Raw genomic sequence first — 18,601 nt, forward strand, 5'->3', positions numbered from 1 at the left:
CCAGTAAGGGTGTACTCAGCGGCTTGACTAGGGTGGGGGAGTGTCTTAAGCAGTAAGTAGGTCATGTGGGGGTTATACATGAGATAGTGGGTGTAGCACAAGATGGAGTTAGTCTTGCTCTGCTTGTCCAGGGGTAGGGGATTTTTGTTAAATTTCTTGGGTCCCACAGTTAATCTCACACCCACTTCTCCCTTAATTAAATGTGATGAAGCATGAACTAGTAGATTCAGTCACCTTTCATGAAGAACCTGGCAATTTCATCATAAGTAAATCTTAAGAAAAATGGATTCCAGCAATGTTTGAGTAGATACTATGAATCTTAGATTTTTACATACCACTTTGGCAGAGCATATTCACAAAACATGAAAGGGTTAAAACAGAACTAAAAGATCTACCAGCAAGTAAAATTGAGGTCATATTTTTCAAATAGCCATAAAATCAAGATGCAGTGCTAATCCGACATCGTCCAGCTTGTACAGATTTTATTTTTTTCTTAAGTTTATTTCTTTATTTTGAGAGAGAAAGAGTGGGGGGAGGAGGAGAGAGGGAGAGAGAGAATCCCAAGCAGGCTCCACATTGTCAGCACAGAGCCCAATGTGGGGCTAGATCCCACGAAACGTGAGATCATGACCTGAGCCGAAATCAAGAGTCCAAATGCTTAACCAACTGAGCCACCCAGGTGCCCCCAGCTTGTACAGATTTTAGATATTAGCAGCTTAAGGGTCTACAAAGACCCCTTCCGGTTTCTCCCACAAATCCTCTATTTTAAGGAAAAGCCCCTTCTATGCCAATTTACACTATCTCACAGCCTTAGTTTAGAGAAGACATTCAAGTGACATAAAAATTAATTTGCATAACCATAAACTAAAATCTCTAATTTAACTATTGAAATGCTATTATAATTTAAGTCAATACGCTAAAATTTGATTAATACAATGCTGACAAAAAAAGAGTTTTATAGAATTGGAGTTAGACTGTTAAACTTCATGGAGTAAAAGAGAGCACTCCTTCAACTTATGGCATAATTTTGTACTTTACTATTACCTTGGTGTATTAGCAACATGAATTATATTGAAGTCATAGCCTACAATTTAGATAAATAAAATCAAGGCAGTATTGAACTTTTTCCCATCCCATACAACAGTATCCTTGGCAGCTCCTTGGCCATCCATTATGTTCCTGACCAATTTCTCTCTGTGGCAATTTAAAAGCTGTAAAAAAATACATAATGGGTGATGACAGGAGAAACAAACCCACACCAGAAATTATTGAACCTTGTAGGTCTTTGCAAGTGTCTCTATTGACATTTAAGTGTGAGTTACTATGCCACAATATCATAAAAGTGTGCTCTACACTTCAGATATATTGATAGTTAAATGCAAAGAAAGGCCACCACCAGATTAACGGCTAAAAGGGATAGCCAATCTCAGACTACCCAGCTCTTCCACTGAATGCTCTGATGTGTTACTTAAACCAAGTAAGATGTTTCTGACTCTCTTTTTGTCCAGTTTCCAACTACAACCCTAATTTAAATCCTATGCCAAAGGGATGATTAATATGGCAATTCTGATCCTTGCTCTGGGATATTTATTGAGGGCCTAGTAAGTGTCAAGCATCGCATGGGCACTGTCTCTAACCCAGTCTTCAATTTAAGAGCTAAGGATTTTAACAGTTTCTCCTTGATTAAGTCAGCACTGGTTAGTCCTGTCCCCAAAGGCTGTTAACAAAAAAGCTACTAAAAGGGCAACTTGTTAACAGTGGCAAAATCAGGATTAGGAATTAGAAGATGTGGTCCTCTTCCAGTCAGATCATTGAAAGATCAAGCTAGACAGTTCAGTTAACCTTAGGGTGTTAAGTTATTTGCCATACTTATCTCACAGATCTGCTGTGAAGGTAAGACAAATGAGCTAGAAAACACTTTTAAAAATATAAAGGAAATATGGGGCACCTGGGTGGCTCAGTCAGTTGAGTGTCTGACATAGGTTCAGGTCATAATCCTGCAGTTCCAGAGTTTGAGCCCCACATCAGGCTTGCTGCTGTCCTCTCACAGCCTGCCCTGGATCCTCTGTCCCCCTCTCTCTGCCCCATCCTGCTTGTGCACTGGCTACGCTCACTCTCTCTCTCGCTCAAAAATAAACATTATATACATGAAATAGAAGTGCCTGATAAATGAAATTAAAAATAATGAATGCTAGGTAAGTGCTCCCTCCTCTCTTATTTTCTGAAAGTATTGGTGTAGAATTAGTATTATCTCTTCCTTAAAGGTTTGGTAAAACTTACCAGTGAGGCCATCTGGCCCTGGAGTTTTCACTGGGGGAAGGTTTTCAACTACAAATTTCATTTCTTTTTTTTTTTCCTTTTAATGTTTACTTTGAGAGAGAGAGAGAGAGAGAGAGAGAGAGAGAGAGAGAGAGAGATGAAAAGGGTGAATGGGGAAGGGGCAGAGAGAGAATCCCAAGCAAGCTCTGCACTATCAGTGCAGAGCCCAACTTGGGGCTTAAACCCACAAACTGTGAGATCATGACCTGAGCCAAAATCAAGAGTCAGAAGATTGAGCCCCCAGGCACCCCCCAAATTTCATTTCTTTAACTACAGGGCTAGTGAGGTTCTGTATTTCTTCTGAAGTGAACTTTGGTAGTTTGTCTTTCAAGGAGGTGATTCAATTCATCTAAGACACTGAATGTATGGACATAGTTCATAATATTCCCTTATTGTTTTTAAAGTGTCTCTACAATCAGCAGTGACATCCCTTCTCTTAGTCATTTGTTTGTTTCCCGGATCAGACCTGCTTGGTTTATTAATTTTACTGATCTTCTCAAAATATCAACTTTCACCTTCATTGATTTTCTCTACTATTTTTATTTTATACTTCATGCTTTTATCTTTACTATTTCCTTTTTTCTGCCTACTTTGGGTTTAATTTGCTCTTCTTTTCCTAGGTTCTTAAGACAGAAATGTAGGTCACTGACTCTAGACCTTTCTGCTTTCTTAACCGAAGCATTTAATACTATAAATTTCTCTCTAAGCGAACTATCTTAGTTACATCCCACAAATTTTAAGGTCATGTTATCATTTTTATTCAGTTCAAGATATTCTCTAATATTCTTTGATCCATGGGTTGCTTAGAAGTGTATTAATACAGATGTATATATTTCAGTTCCATTGTTTTTTCTTTCAGGTACTTTGAGGCTTTATTATTAGTTGTGTAAAACTCAGGGTTGTTGTGTCCTCTTGATGAATTGATCCCTTTATCATCTAATCTGGTGTTAGCTATTTGCCCTACCTACCTCATGTCTGTGATGGAAAAGGAACAAAAGAACAGTTTGGAAAGTATACAGCAAACAGAAGGTAAGATGTCTGATGACAGAGGAAGTTAAAATAACTTTAATGAATTTTCTGAACTATCTGTAAGTTATATCTATGCCTGTCTCCAACTACTCATATAAATGAGGTTTGCCTATGTTTTATCAGATCCTTAGATATAATTTATTGTTGGGAAATACAGAACAAATTAGCAGTATTATTACCCTCCACAACTCCCTGTGAGGTAAGTCTTACTGATTTAGGGATAAGAAAGAAGGCACATGGAGGATCTGCCTCAGAAACCAAACTTAAGATAGATATCCCAGCCTGTTGTTGACTTCTTTAACAGGGCATTTTATTCCGACATAATTACGCCTGCTGACTCAGATATGAACTTGCTTTATTCTAAGAAATGGAGATTACAATCAGAAGAATACTTGAATTCAATTTGGTTCCTTCTCCTCTTCTCCATGTAAGAAATGAGAGTGTATTATAAAGCTTGATCTTTGAATAGTCCTTTCAACAACACCATCTCAAGCTCATACTTTCTAGTGTCCTTTCTAGCAATGAAGCATGATGGAACAGGCACTCAGTTAAGTCTGAAGAATAAGACTGCATGTGAAGAATTTTGAAACTATAGCCCCACGACCTACTTGCAGGTAAAAAAAATCTGTCACTGTTTAATTTTGACAAACTACACTTACCAGAAAGGAAATGCAGACTACACAGTCCATAGCCTCATTAGGATGAGAGTGAAAAATGGCCCAAGTAGTCCATTATGCCCTTTTTAGAAAATCACACACAATTAACAAATGTGTTATCCTGTGTCAATACCCCAAGGATACGACAACCAGACAACCAGCCAACAACTTAGCCTTCTATCCTTCAAGTCCTAGGCAAGACCACCAATGGACTACATTGGCCCAAAATATTAGAAAGAGTTCTTCATGTACATTTAAAACTAGTGCTTCAAAAACAAACTCCAAGACAATTCAGGAGTCATTTAATGAAAGACTTTGGTCTAGAAGGCTATCAGCAATCACCTATCCAATTCTTTTCATGTAAGATGGAGAAACTAAGAACCAAAGAGAGCAAATGGCTCACCCAAGGTTCTATCACTACTTAATGACAGATATGGGAATAGAATCTAAGTTTCCTGAGCCTTTTTTTGTCCCCATTTGCCTCTCATTTTAAAATAACTTTTTCTTAGGGTGCCTGGGTGGCTCAATCGGATGAGCATCCTAATTTCAGCCTCAAGTCATGATCTGAGTCAGGGGATCAAGCCCCAGGTCGGGCTCCACAATTAGCATGGAGCTTACTTAGAGTCTCATTCTCATTCTGTCTCTCTCTCAAAAAAAAAAAAAAAAAAAAAAAAATTTTCTCTCTCTCTGCCCCTCTTTCTCTAAAGTAAAAACAAAAAAAAAAAGTTTTCTTTTCTGAATTATGCAAAATTTATTTGGATAGGGGTTAGAGAACTAAGGTGTAGTGGTCTGAGTGATGGCCCCCCAAGATACCCAAGTCCTAATCCCTTGAACCCATGAATATTATTTCATAGGGCAAAGGTGTGACTAAAAGATGTGAGGGGCGCCTGGGTGGCTCAGTCAGTTGAGCATCCGACTTCAGCTCAGGTCACGATCTCGCGGTCCGTGAGTTCAAGCCCCGCGTCGGGCTCTGGGCTAATGGCTCAGAGCCTGGAGCCTCTTTCCGATTCTGTGTCTCCCTCTCTCTCTGCCCCTCCCCCGTTCATGCTCTGTCTCTCTCGGTCTCAAAAATAAATAAAACGTTAAAAAAAATTTAAAAAAAAAAAAAAAAAAGATGTGAAAGGAGAAATTTATCCTGGAATATCTGATTGGGTCTTAAATGCAATCACATTTATCCTGATGAGAGGCAGGAGTTCTGAGACAGAGAAGACCATGTGAAGACAGAGCAGGAAGAGCTGAGGCCACAAGATGAGACTGACAACCACCAGAAGCTGGAAGAGGCAAGGAAGGGACTCCACCCTCGGGCCTCCAGAGGGGGCTCAACACCTTGACTGCAGACTTTTGGCCTACAGAGTTGTAAGAATAAATTCCTATTGTTTGAAAACCACTAAGTTTGTGGTAATTTGTTCCAGGAGCCACAGGAAACTAATACACAGGGGAAATAAAATTTTTAAAAATCATAAACTGGATATATATAAAACCAATTCCTGATCCAAAAAGAATTGTGCTCCAAGTAACCCAAAGAATGCCTAAAACCTTTAATCCCTTATTTCAAAGGGTAAATTGAAGCAATCAGGGAATGTAATTTTCCTCCCAAAATACTGGCAGATCCAGGAAGACAAACTCAGCGAGGTCTAGTATTTACATAGCTGCTAACAAGAACAGTGTAGGTTTTTCCCCAAACATGTTAGCTGGTAGAGCTCCTGGACAGACTAAACATAGGCACCAGTTGTCACTGTGGGTGTTCTGCCAACACAAGTGTAAAGTTGTCATCAGAAATGAATATGTGGCTTCGAGTAGCTTACAGAAATCCAACAAAGCTGTATCTTGGACTCTGCACAAGCCAACTCTTCTCAGGATGACCTGGACTCTTTCCCATTAGTACAATGATCAGTTAAAGGCATCCTTTATAAGGAGGAAAGGAAAATCAAAGTTATGTCAGGGAAAAAAGATAATTGCCCAGAGTCCAAGTTCATGAATAACAATGTGTAAATAGCAGCCATACTAAGTCAGTTACAAGTGATAGCTCACATTGTAATTCACTACTCTTAAAATCAATATCCACAGCACACAGCTTTAAGCCCAATTTCATGTAAGGTAAATGGAAATAAAAATAGACTGAGCAAAAGAACAAGGAAAGGAAAGAGATGCTTTACCGAGAATTATTAAATGGGCTATTCCAGTAAGATATATAAATCGTGCTTTGTGGTTAAATTATATAACTTAAATAAAAAATGCTAATCTAATCTTCCTCAGAAATCTTTGTATCCTATATGCCTTTTCTCTTTTCCAGAGCCACTATCAAGGGGTCTGAAAACCACCAAAACTTTCCTAGACATATTAAAATCCAGTCACTGCAGAGGCATGTTCTTCCTTTCTTTTTTGCCCCAACCATCACCCCGCTCACCTACTATCCAGATCGCTTTCTTTGTATTGGTTTTCAGACAGACCAGTGAAGATGTGTTATTTTCCCTTTCAGGTTTGGTGGCAATAGTATACCCCTAAGTTCTAAGCATAACCACTTGAAACTTAATTTTTGTAACATAAGCTAAACATCTTGTTTTATTAACACACCGGTACAAATGAACAACCAGACCAGGTTCTCTGATGGCAAGAAATAAGCCAAAATTTAAGATTTTCAATCTGATAGTCTCCGAATTTCAATGAAAAATTACCCACCAGAGAGAGAAATGTTCATCAGACCTATTAACTGACATTGTAAGAGAATTCACAAAAAAGCAATTTGTACTTGCATACCACAGTAAACCAAGAAGCCTGTATTCAAATCCTGAAATCTTTCAAATTAAAATATATCACTAAAATCGTCAAATAATGGACCACAGGTTAATTTGTTTATAAATCCAAGCAGCTCAGGCTGGAGATAGAAGGAATCCATTCAGAGTAATGTAAGAAGCATGATTTGGTTCTCTTTCTTCAGATCAGCTTTTTTCCCCCAAACTGTGAGTTTAGGGCCATGAAATCAGCAGAAACTGACCTGTATTTCTAAGAAAATGAAATCGTGTACTGCAGATGAGAAAATACCAAAGTGCTTTGCACGTGTATTTATATAGTAAAGCCTATTTCAATATGTGTACAGGGTCAGGGTAAAACTCTCTGATCCAAAAGAATTCAGTAAAGGAAAGAGGTTTAAAGCAGGCAAAAAATCTAAGAAGCATCTAACGCAAGGTCCACCTTCTTACAAAAAATATTTGCTAATATTTTAGGAAGCCAAACAAACACTGGATGCAATCGTGTTTAAACTTCAAGAAATGGTAAAAATTTAATGAAATTGTCCTTTTATCCAATGGAACAAAGATCACTCTACATATGAAGAGATATCCATTAGGATTTAGTGATCCATTCACCAAAGACTACTTTCTAAACACTTTACCGGTCTTCTTCGTCTAATTTCCAATTATTAAAATGAAAGATTTGACAAAAATTTCAGCATCTATCATTTTATTTATTTTTATTTGTTAAAGTAATCTCTACACCCAAGTTGGGGCTGGAACCTATGATCCTGAGATCAATAGTCACATGTTCCTCCACTGAGCCAGTCCCAGCTCCCAGCATATCATTTTAAATCAACGTGGGTTTTTTTTTTCTTTTAAGTTTCTTTATTTTTTAGTAATCTCTACACCCAATTTGGGGCTCAAAGTCACGACCCTAAGATCAGGAGCATATGCTCCTCCAACCAAATCAGCCAGGCACCCCTAAATCAAAGGTTTTCAACTGAGGAAGATTTTGCATCACCACCACCAACAACCCCAGGACATCTGGCAATGTGTAGAGACATTTTGATAGTCACAAATGGAGGTGACGGATGAGGTGAGATGCATTTGTTGGCTCAAAACGTCAACATGCTGAGGTCAAGAAACCCTGTAATAGATCAAGATGGTATTCCTTTTAAACCTAAATAGAGATAGATAACCTTAATCTGTATCTTTCTTTATAAACTAAGCAGAAAAAAGTGCATAATTAGCATACCTATAGTTTACAACCAAATATGAAATAAATTTGTCTTCTTGCCAAGTGTCAGAGATTCTCTCCTCTGGGCAGCTAAACTTTCTTTTGTACAATGTCACAAAGGTCTCTAATCAGAAGCATACTTCATATGTAGTTGAACTTATTAACAGTTCTTCTATTAACCTTAAATACATCAGTGAACAACAACAGAGCAATTTAGATTCTTATATGGCCATTATGTAATGAAAATGTCACTATTTTACTGAAACATCTTCAAATCAGCTGACTGGGCATTACCAACAGGTGATTACAGCTCCTGTAAAATAAGTATTTTGAAGGAAATATAATCAAAAGGCAATGGAATAATCCAGGTGATGGATGAGTCCTGTCTCTAACACCCTAAATATCCCCCTTGTTAAGCAACTTCCTTATCAAAATCCAGACATCCTCAAAGGAAAAGAAGAAAGAGAGCTTAGAAACTCTTTAGTGGTGTAAAGAAAGATCTACATGGGGGGGAAGGCGTCAGAGACAAAGATAAAGGCACTGAGACATGAATAATGCTTGTAAGGCGCTTAGTTTAGCCTCTCTAGTAGGTACTAAGTAGTCAAATAAAAGTTACTTTTTTAATATTTGTATTTTTATACTGAGGATCACCTTAGTTCTTAGGGGAAAAACAACTCTATCGAGGTGTAAGGATAAAAGAGGCTGTGAGAAGCCCGTGATTATGACTGGAAACACAAAAGTTGACTTTTTAATCTAATCTTTATTTAATCACAAATTACGATCCCTGAAAAGGCTTAAACAGCAGACACCAACCTGCCTAGATCCCACTCTGTCTATAGAGGTAACACACTTCGGTATGTAGCCTCCCAAAACTTTTTCTATGGATTTACAAATACCCATTCGTCCGTGGAAAGGTGCTTCACGATGCAGATTTTTCTCGGGTGCCTTTCCACGACAGTATAGATTTATCCTACTGGTTCTAACATTTCAAGTCAGTCTTCCTAAAGAAGCGAGGTCCCAAAGACCTACCTTGCTCCCCTCAAAACCAAAAGTGTTGGGACAGAACTTATAGTTTCCCTACAAGAAAGGTGTATGGGACGGAGGCCTAAAGGATTCGTTAGAGAAGTCACAGTGGATAAAATATGCGCTGCCGCGCCATCACAGGCATTGAATCCCCTTCTTCACAACCTCTAACGTTAAGACCTCCCTCTTCTGGACCGCTGATTGGACGACCTGCCCGAGCGCTTCCCGTAGGCTATCCGTCTACTGGCTCCAAATTTGGTCCATCCATTTAACCGCCCGACTCCCGCATTCCCCATTGGAGTCAATCCGCTGCCTCTTGGATGAGCCCAACCTACCGCGCGCTCCGTGCTCATTGGCTCAGGGAGCCGCTGCTCAGGAGCGGGAAACCCGCCTCCCACATTCCGATGGCCCAAGGACCGATCAGTCGGCAGCTAAGGGCGGACCCAATTGGCCTAAACACAAGCCAGTCAAGCCCTCCGGCTGCACAGCGCCACAGAACTTACAGGAATAAAACATCCCGCCCCTGTTCTTCCATTGGTTGGCCGGACCCACCGCTCCCCCTTCACGAGCCCCCACCCCGCGGTCCATTCATTTCACACAATAACGGGCCCAATTGGAGTCAGTTCCAGACCACGTATGGGTAGGCAAGACTATCCGTCACTTACCCGGAATCGACACCGATCACTCACGCAAACGTCTTCCCTGTTCCTCTGTGGTGAGGCAGGACCACAAGACAGTGCCGCCGCCGCCTTCTGCGCAACGCCAACCGCCCGCCAAAACGGATCCTTCCCTGCGCCTGCGCGACCAATCCTGGGACCGTACCCTTTCTCCGCCCATTACGCCTGCGCAAAACGAGGCACAACTCCCGCCACTACGCAAGCGCTGTAGATTCGCCGCCGTCTCCCGCCCGCCATTTCACGTGTTCCAAGCGCCCAGCGGAACTTCTTAATGCGCTTGCGTAAACTCGCCATTTTACTACACATGCGCTTAGTGGGAGGTCGTTGCAAAAAAAGAAAGAAAACAGTCACCTCATAACTTCTTTCCTAATACATAGTATTAATCATGTTTTGCCAAGTGAATTGAGCGTAATTTCGGGGCGCGAAGGACTGAAAAATTATTTAAATACCTTAGATACATTCAAATATGAATGATTGGTTGGCGAGCCAATCACACTGGCTAAGAGTAATATTGTTCAGGAACCAATGAACACTAAGGGGTGGAGACTGCGTAGAACGCCCAAACGGATGACGTTACACAGCAATGCGGCACTACAGACCAATAGCAGGGGGGCAGCTACTGCAAATATCCAATCAGAGACACTCAGGGGCGGAGTCTACCAATGCCTAAAGCGAGGAGGCGGGATAAAAAAGCGAGGCCGAAGGTAGGCTGGCAGATACGTTCGTTAGATTACTCCTTTCTGCCCGTGGACGCCGTCGAGTAAGCATCGTGAAAGTCTCCCCTCCCACCGCCGTCATGTCTAAGTCAGAGGTGAGTAACACGCTCTCTTCGGCCTAATTTTCTTTCTCGCCGTTACTGAATTCGGTAGGATGTGGTTTGGTTTGGCTGCTTGCGCCAGCTCTGGCTCGGCATTTCTTCCGTTGCTGCCAAGGGCCTACCCCTCCCAAAGTTCGGGTCGCCATTTTGTCCTCGTCGTCGCCATGAGGCCGCCGTCTTGCAACACTTGGTTTTCACTCCGGGCTTGTTCCTCCTGGCAAACCCTTATGCATATTCGATTGTTTTGTTTCGTTTTATTTTTTCACCTTGTATCAGGGGACGATTTTCTTAAGGAGCAGATGTAGTTCCTTATTGGCTCTGTATTCTTCCAGCTCCGTCCTTTTGTTGCGCGTGCGTCGGAGGGAGAGTTGGGACGCATGCGCTCGGGGCTTCCCAGCCCCCAACATATCGTCTCCCCTAATGGGGAGAAGCACGTGGCTTGCAGCGACCCAAAGGAACAATAAGTGCTATGTATCATTGTCGTGTAGCTTTGCTTCTCCTAACTGGAAGCTTTTTTGTGTTGTAATCCCCCCCACGTAATGATTTTTTCCCCCGACTCCTAGTCTCCCAAAGAGCCTGAACAGCTGCGGAAGCTTTTCATTGGAGGTTTGAGCTTTGAAACAACCGATGAGAGTCTGAGGAGCCATTTTGAGCAATGGGGAACGCTTACGGACTGTGTGGTAAGACTTAGAAGAGACAAAAGGCCAGTAGGACTAGTTTATTTCTTTGGATTATCTTGTGATTACTTGTGAAGATTGTTAACGGGATTATAGTTGAAAATAACCTGGCAAGGGAAGGTGTGGCTTTAGCTGATTAGAGGCTCCCTTGTTAATTTAGTGGGAAACTGAAGGGCCTTGTATTTACTCATGGTAGAAATGACAGTAGTCTCTGGGGTTTTATTGTGTAGTAAATTTTATTAACGTTTCAGGTAATGAGAGATCCAAACACCAAGCGCTCCAGAGGCTTTGGGTTTGTCACTTATGCCACTGTGGAAGAGGTGGATGCAGCCATGAATGCAAGGCCACACAAGGTGGATGGAAGAGTTGTGGAACCAAAGAGGGCTGTCTCGAGAGAAGTGAGTGATCTAGTTCTTTTCTCGGTAATTTAAAAGTGTGCTACTAAGCGGACTTTGCGTTTGGGGATGTTAAACTTCTTAATGATCTTGATTAAGGATAGTTTTATTGGGAAGTAAATTAATTGGGCTTTCTCATTAGGATTCTCAAAGACCTGGTGCCCACTTAACTGTGAAAAAGATTTTTGTCGGTGGCATTAAAGAAGACACTGAAGAACATCATCTAAGAGATTATTTTGAACAGTATGGGAAAATTGAAGTGATTGAAATCATGACTGACCGAGGCAGTGGCAAAAAGAGAGGCTTTGCTTTTGTGACCTTTGATGACCATGACTCTGTAGACAAGATTGTCAGTAAGTCTCCGGGGCATGCAACTCGCTAAGTTTCTGAAACCCGTGCTGTCTTCTAGTCTTTGAGATTGTGTTCTCTTTGAAATTTTTTTTAGTTCAAAAATACCATACTGTGAACGGCCACAACTGTGAAGTAAGGAAAGCTTTATCTAAGCAAGAGATGGCTAGTGCTTCTTCCAGCCAAAGAGGTGAGTTTGTTTAATTAGATCTTACAGGCAACGAAGTCATTCGAATCTGTAGGTTTAACACTTCAAACTTCTCTTTCAAGGTCGAAGTGGTTCTGGGAACTTCGGTGGTGGTCGTGGAGGTGGTTTTGGTGGGAATGACAATTTCGGCCGTGGAGGAAACTTCAGTGGGCGAGGTACGTGTGGTTATATATAGTTTGCTGAAAATTAATAGTAAGCTTGTCATTTGACAATCCCCAGATAACTTGTCCACTTGCAACCTATGGTGGATGTACCTATGGGTCAGCTTTTCCAAAGTTAATTTTTATCCAGGTGTTGTGGCTTCTTACTGGAGGGTTAAGTCTTCAGTATAGAAATCATTTTTGTGACCCGGGGGGGGGGGTTTCAGAAAACTTGAATTTAGGAACGGTATAATTTGTATGCAGCCAATACACCTCAGAAAGTGGTTAAAACTCTACTTTTTTCCAGGTGGCTTTGGCGGCAGTCGAGGTGGTGGTGGATATGGTGGCAGTGGGGATGGCTATAACGGATTTGGTAACGATGGTAAGTTTATCTTGGGTACGTAGGTGAAAAGTTTGTTTTGGAATCTCTAGAGTAGGGTAGTAGAGCTAAAGTAGTGCATGACCAGCTCAGCTCTGACCGTAACCGCATGCTGTGAGCAGGCTTTTAGGTGTTACACTTGCACAGGTTTTGATTGTTGAATACTTTTGTCTTATTGAGAAGAATTGTATTCTTGTAGGTGGTTATGGAGGAGGCGGCCCTGGTTACTCTGGAGGAAGCAGAGGCTATGGAAGTGGTGGACAGGGTTATGGAAACCAGGGCAGTGGCTATGGCGGGAGTGGCAGCTATGACAGCTATAACAACGGAGGAGGCGGAGGCGGCTTTGGCGGTGGTAGTGGTAGGTATCCAGTGATCCAAGTACTTGGTGCAATAGTTAGATTAGCTCTTTAGAGTTTATGGTCATAAGGGGATTTGATGCTCTTAAAAAGCATTATGTGGTGCAATGCATGGTGTTCTTTTTTAACGGGCTTGCTAATGCTACCTCCTAGTTTTAAGCTGGGGCCGCCTCACTCCCAAATAAGATAGATGGATAAGTGGATAGTCCTGTCTTTAATCAGAATTAGATTAGCTTCCAGCAGGATTTAGTTGTCTTAACTCCCTTGGGATCCTAGGCACTTAGTTGATACATCCAGCATGTGTTTGCAGTGCCCCGGGTGGGCACAGACCTTCAAGCCTAGAGAATATATTGCTATTATGCCATGGTAAGTTGGGTAAATTTTATTAAAAGTATTGAGTTATTCAACTGAGTGCCTTGCCCAGAAAAGGATGATTGGAGCCACCAGAGTTTGGGAGGAAGGCAAGCAGATCATGCAACATTTTTTGCTCTGAGCACTAAATAGAATTCAGAACTTAACCATCTTCTCCAAATAACAAATAAAGGTCCTCTTTCCATTTCTAGGAAGCAACTTTGGAGGTGGTGGAAGCTATAATGATTTTGGCAATTACAACAATCAATCTTCAAATTTTGGACCCATGAAAGGAGGAAATTTTGGAGGCAGAAGCTCTGGCCCCTATGGTGGTGGAGGCCAATACTTTGCCAAACCACGAAACCAAGGTATTGTATATATGTTTATTAGAGGGTGAGGTACCCATAACCAGGTCCAGTAATTTTGGGGTGAGGTGTGTGTAGACCGTGAAAAGCTACAATCTAAAAGCTTTTCAAGAACTTAATCAGATTGGGAAAATCATGTGCGCCCGAACTCAGATCTGAGGCTTTATTGCCCCTGATACAAAAAGTGTTTCTATTTATGCTTCCAAAGCTTAAAGGGACAAATTCTATTCTTAGGTGGCTATGGCGGTTCCAGCAGCAGCAGTAGCTATGGCAGTGGCAGAAGGTTTTAATTACTGCCAGGTAAGTAAACATCTTTTTATGTTTGAAGTTAACTTTTATAAATGATGATGAATCCAGTAACCCTAATATAGCTGAGCAGTGCAACATAGTTAACATTATAATTGCAGTAAAATTGTGGATATTAAGTTAATATTCAGATCAGCAAAATTTGTGGGAAACAAAACTTGCTATTGGATTGTAGCCTTGAGTCTTAATATGTTTAGATTAACAACTTTATTCCATATTGTTCAACAGGAAACAAAGCTTAGCAGGAGAGGAGAGCCAGAGAAGTGACAGGGAAGCTACAGGTTACAACAGATTTGTGAACTCAGCCAAGCACAGTGGTGGCAGGGCCTAGCTGCTACAAAGAAGACATGTTTTAGACAATACTCATGTGTATGGGCAAAAAACTCGAGGACTGTATTTGTGACTAATTGTATAACAGGTTATTTTAGTTTCTGTTCTGTGGAAAGTGTAAAGCATTCCAACAAAGGGTTTTAATGTAGATTTTTTTTTTTGCACCCATGCTGTTGATTGCTAAATGTAATAGTCTGATCATGACGCTGAATAAATGTGTCTTTTTTTAAATGTGCTGTGTAAAGTTAGTCTACTCTGAAGCCATCTTGGTAAACTACCCCAACAGTGTGAAGTTAGAATTCCATCAGGGTGATGCCAGGTTCCATTTGAAATTTATTTGCAACCTGCTTGGGCACAGAAGCCGTTGTCTCCACAAACATTGGTGTGGTTGAACTGACAGTTAATGTGTTGTGACCTGGAGTTCACCGTTAAAAGGGTCACCCAAGCAAAGTCCTGGAGTTTATTTGGTTATTAATATGATTGTTGGCACATCCTATGCAATATATCTAAATTGAATTATGGTATCAGATAAAATTATAGATGGGATTAAAGCTTGTGTATCGTCCATTATCATGTGTAATCAATAAACGATTTAATATTCTCTTGAATGGAATGACAACTGTATGGATTTGGGACTGGCAGAGCTTTGGACTTTCCCTACCCACTACCCCTCATAATGTTGAATGCTTCTATCACAATTCAAGTTCAAAACTCTGCCAGAGAATAGAAACCAGCTGCTGGCTAATGCCGCCCCATAAGTCCACAGATTAGAAGTGTTTGGGAGACCTTTTTAAACTGACCAGCACCAGTAAGAATATCTTCTTTTTAATACAAAAACAGGCTTACATTAAAGGAAAACAGCAGTTTTGTGGTTGGGTGGGTCCTTAATAGAGGTCTATAGATTAACTGTACTAATTACCGATTTGGACATTAAAATTGCGGAGATGGGGAGGCAACTTACTATATTCACGCTAACTGCAGTTTTCCTTTAAATATGGTACATCACACAACCATCCTAAAATGTTAATTGTATAGAAAATGATTTCTGAAGCCTTTTTACAGTCACTTAATATCCAATCATTGTTATTTGTTACATAGGTTCTTTTGAGCCCTCCCTTTGGTACCCTCAATTTCAGTGCCATTGTACCTGGTAGCATAGAGAATTGTTTATCACTAGGACTGTGTATTCCCTCCCAATTTCGTGGGTGTGTTACTTGGAAGTTTGGGGAGGAGGGTGGAGGGGGGAGCGGGTGGGAGGTGGGCGGGAAAGCATGGGTGATAGTTCCGTGAGTTTGATATTGGCTGAGTTTGCAATGGCAGGTGGAACCTTAACTATTGAGGGAGTTTGCAGATACCTCAGGATTCGTGACAATGCCTTTAAAGATCCAGGAGAGATGTTCAGCTACTAGGAACTGCTAGCAAGCATAGCGCGAATGGCTCCGAGCTCAGACACTCTACAGCTGAGAGTAGACACTTGTGGTATGTGGAGTACAGATAAGCCAGGGGCAGGCCACGGCACGCTCCATGAAAGCTAGGAGGGAGTGAAGTTTCAGTGACCATCGCAAGAAAGGAGGCAGACAAGAGTAAGGCACACCTGACTCTTAGGACTAGCAGTCAGAACCAGGAGAAAAGGTTTTATTGCTATGCTGGTAGGTAAGAACAGATTTTACTTCCATCCATATAGTGTTCTCTAAAATCCAGTTTTCTGTTAACATTAATCCTTCATATATTGAGCCAAAACTAGTCCAGTTAAGCTGAACTTGGTTTTTCTGGAGATGAATTTTCTTAAATTGACACCCTAGATTTGGTGGCTCCCAAATGAAGGAAGTAAACACTTTAATTCTGTGACAACATATTTTTGCCCTTTAATTTTATTTCCTACCTTCCTTTGACCCATTTCCTTAAAACGATGGCTCAAAGTAATGTGTTAGAATCTTCCCAAAAGTCTGGGGGGGAGGGAGGGTGGACCCTTTGGGGGAGGGGGAGGTGGGGGGTTTACCCTGAGCTGGGACTTGGTCTCCCAAAAAGCTAGTTCTAAAGGTTGTTTACTTTTCTAGGGAGGAGTCTGCTACTCCAGGCTAATCAACTCTCTTTAAAAATATAAAACAAAACAAACTCATCTGTCCAAATTTATGGCTAAAAGGTAAGCTGTTTACAAACTTAACAGGCGCCAAGAGTGCTTGGTATTGCCAGAGTAGACCGTGATGAGCTGTACCTGAGAACAAAAACTTTCATAGTCTGGTCTAGTAAAAGGCCATAGCCAGCAAAAAGTGATTTAAAGCAGCTGGGTTCCCAGTCAACAGAACAGTATAATTGTAGAATCTTCCAAGTGCTTCTGCAAATGCCTCATAACTTTTTTTTTTTTTTTTTTTTTTTTTGGCAGGAACATCCTTATGAGGACAACCTTTATCTGAGCCACTGCACTTCTTTTTCACTACCATGTAGTTGTTAGCTGTTCTGCAGCTTGAATTAATCATTCAGTTTTATGAATGGACTTTTTAAATAAAATTTCTTTTGATTTCGACTTGGTTCTGTCTTGTTTCGTTCACTTTCATGATACGGTAAATCAGAATTTTTAGCAGAGTTGAAGTCTTTCCCCTTTGTTCCTTGCTAATTCTTACTTGGATCCTTCTAAATTTAAAGTAATGGGATGCCTGGGTATTGACTTCAGCTCAGGTCATGATCTCACAGTTTGTGAGTTCGAGCTGGGCTCTGTACTGACAGCCTTGGAGCCTGCTTCAGATTCTGTGTCTCCCTGTCTGCCCCTCCCTTGCTTATGCTCTGTCTCTCTCTGAAAAATAAACTAAAAAAATGAACAAGCAAGACCTAATGTAGGTGGGTAAAGAAAGGTAGAACAACATAAACACTTCAAAACAAAACCACAGGTTGAGTTGAGATTAGGGAGGAACAATTGGTTTGAGAGAGAGGGAGACAGAATCTGAAGCAGGCTCCTGGCTCTGAGGGCAGTCCAGAGCAGACGGGGCTTGAGCCGCAAGATCGTGACCTGAGCCAAAGTTGGATGCTTAACCAGCTGAGCCACCTAGGCATACCAGGTGTTACTATAGAAGTTTTACACCATCAGGATCCTGGTTTAGTGAAAGCAAAAACTGGCTCTGAGCTCAGGAGTAAATCTTAGCCTAGTTAGAAGTAGGGTGTTTACAGTGGCCTCCGCAAGTATTTATTGCCAGCTATCTCTGGCTCCTAAAATACCTGGAACCAGGATTAGGTGAGTATGGAAGGGAAGGAAGTCTCTGTGTTTCCAAGGTAATCAAAAGCTTGGGCACAATAATATCCCCTAGCAAATGCTTAACAAATGTCTCCTATGTTAAAGAAAAGGTTATCCAGCCTCGATTTTAAACCTAGCAAAAGAGGGGTATTGAGCTGTGAATGTATAGGCAGCCTTCACTTACCACAGTTTTAACAATCGAATTTTGAGGGGGCCTGGGTGGCTCAGTCAAACATCCCCATTTTTGTTCAGGTCCTGCTTTGAGGATGGTGGCATCAAGCCCTGTGTCAATGTCAGTCTGAGCATTGGAGCCTGCTTAAGATTTCTCCCTCTTGCCCCTCTCCCCATTTCAGGCTCTTTAAAAAATCTAATTTGTGACATGAAGTTACTAGCAACTCAGGCCACCAGACTGCAAAAAGCGTTCCTATTGAAAGTGAGGTTAATACCTTTTCCGTTCTGTGTATTTTGCTACGTGTTTTACAAATACAAGATTGTTAAAAAATCCCATACTCTTTAGATGAGGAAAATTACCTTGTTGAAGTTCTACAATCTCTGAAACATAACCCAGGTCACAGTCCACCGGTGTTCCACCCGTTGCTTTGGGTAGCCACGTACCAAGTTGTGTGCATACGTGGTGTTCTTCCGCACTACGGTATATCTTGAGGGCTTGGCATTTCTCCTGTTAGCTGTTTGCATCCCCGGTGTATCTCTAGAACTTAGGTGCTCAGTAAGTGTTGAATAAATGAAGGTCTGATTTTGCCTCCAGGTTAACCACTTTTGTGAATTTGGTTAGAAGTAAAAAAAAAAAGGTCACTGCCCAATGTTCCCTCAGGTGAACTAATCCAGTTTTTGTTTTTGTTTTTTTAATATTTATTTATTTTTGGGAGACAGAGTGCAAGCAGGGAGGGGCAGAGAGAGAGGGAGACACAGAATCTGAAGCAGGCTCCAGTCTCCGAGATGTCAGCAGAGCCTGATACGAGGCTCGAACCCACGAAGTGTGGGATCATGACCTGGGCTGAAGTCAGACGCT

The 18,601-nt window shown here is 41.3% G+C and overlaps 2 protein-coding genes across 7 annotated transcripts in view; one reads left to right on the forward strand and one right to left on the reverse strand.

The window, feature by feature from the left end:
- CBX5 (chromobox 5) overlaps positions 1-9,822 on the reverse strand; it is a 44,400-nt gene extending 34,578 nt beyond the window's left edge. Inside the window, exon 1 of one of the 3 annotated variants that reach the window (XM_047865028.1) lies at positions 9,662-9,822. The gene's annotated coding sequence lies outside the window, so the exon portion shown is untranslated. The remainder of the gene's footprint in view (positions 1-9,661) is intronic. The other 2 variants (XM_047865025.1, XM_047865024.1) reach the window with 2 other exon arrangements.
- A 534-nt stretch (positions 9,823-10,356) lies between these two features.
- HNRNPA1 (heterogeneous nuclear ribonucleoprotein A1) lies at positions 10,357-16,869 on the forward strand. 4 transcript variants are annotated; one of them, XR_007153728.1, is made up of 12 exons: positions 10,357-10,484; positions 11,054-11,170; positions 11,419-11,565; positions 11,705-11,915; positions 12,008-12,100; positions 12,181-12,273; positions 12,566-12,640; positions 12,837-12,995; positions 13,557-13,712; positions 13,944-14,009; positions 16,403-16,488; positions 16,729-16,869. XR_007153728.1 is itself a non-coding variant. In XM_047865021.1 (11 exons), the coding sequence occupies exons 1-10, from the start codon at positions 10,470-10,472 to the stop codon at positions 13,997-13,999; spliced, it is 1,122 nt and encodes a 373-aa protein (XP_047720977.1). In that variant the 5' UTR covers positions 10,357-10,469; the 3' UTR covers positions 14,000-14,009; positions 16,403-16,869. The 4 variants fall into 4 exon arrangements, 3 of the variants coding, with proteins under 3 accessions (XP_047720977.1, XP_047720976.1, XP_047720979.1); XM_047865021.1 differs by having other exon boundaries at positions 16,403-16,869; XM_047865020.1 differs by lacking the exons at positions 16,403-16,488; positions 16,729-16,869 and adding an exon at positions 14,244-14,953.
- The last annotated feature ends 1,732 nt before the right edge of the window (positions 16,870-18,601 follow it).

Source organism: Prionailurus viverrinus, chromosome B4 (assembly GCF_022837055.1).
Source record: "Prionailurus viverrinus isolate Anna chromosome B4, UM_Priviv_1.0, whole genome shotgun sequence".
NCBI classification, from domain to species: Eukaryota; Metazoa; Chordata; class Mammalia; order Carnivora; family Felidae; genus Prionailurus; species Prionailurus viverrinus.

Bases quoted from the DNA above. Each gene is read 5' to 3' on its own strand.
- HNRNPA1 (XM_047865021.1), top strand. The intron at 12,274-12,565 runs GTACGTGTGGTT...ACTTTTTTCCAG, and splicing joins AGGAAACTTCAGTGGGCGAG to GTGGCTTTGGCGGCAGTCGA. The intron at 12,641-12,836 runs GTAAGTTTATCT...GTATTCTTGTAG, and splicing joins TAACGGATTTGGTAACGATG to GTGGTTATGGAGGAGGCGGC.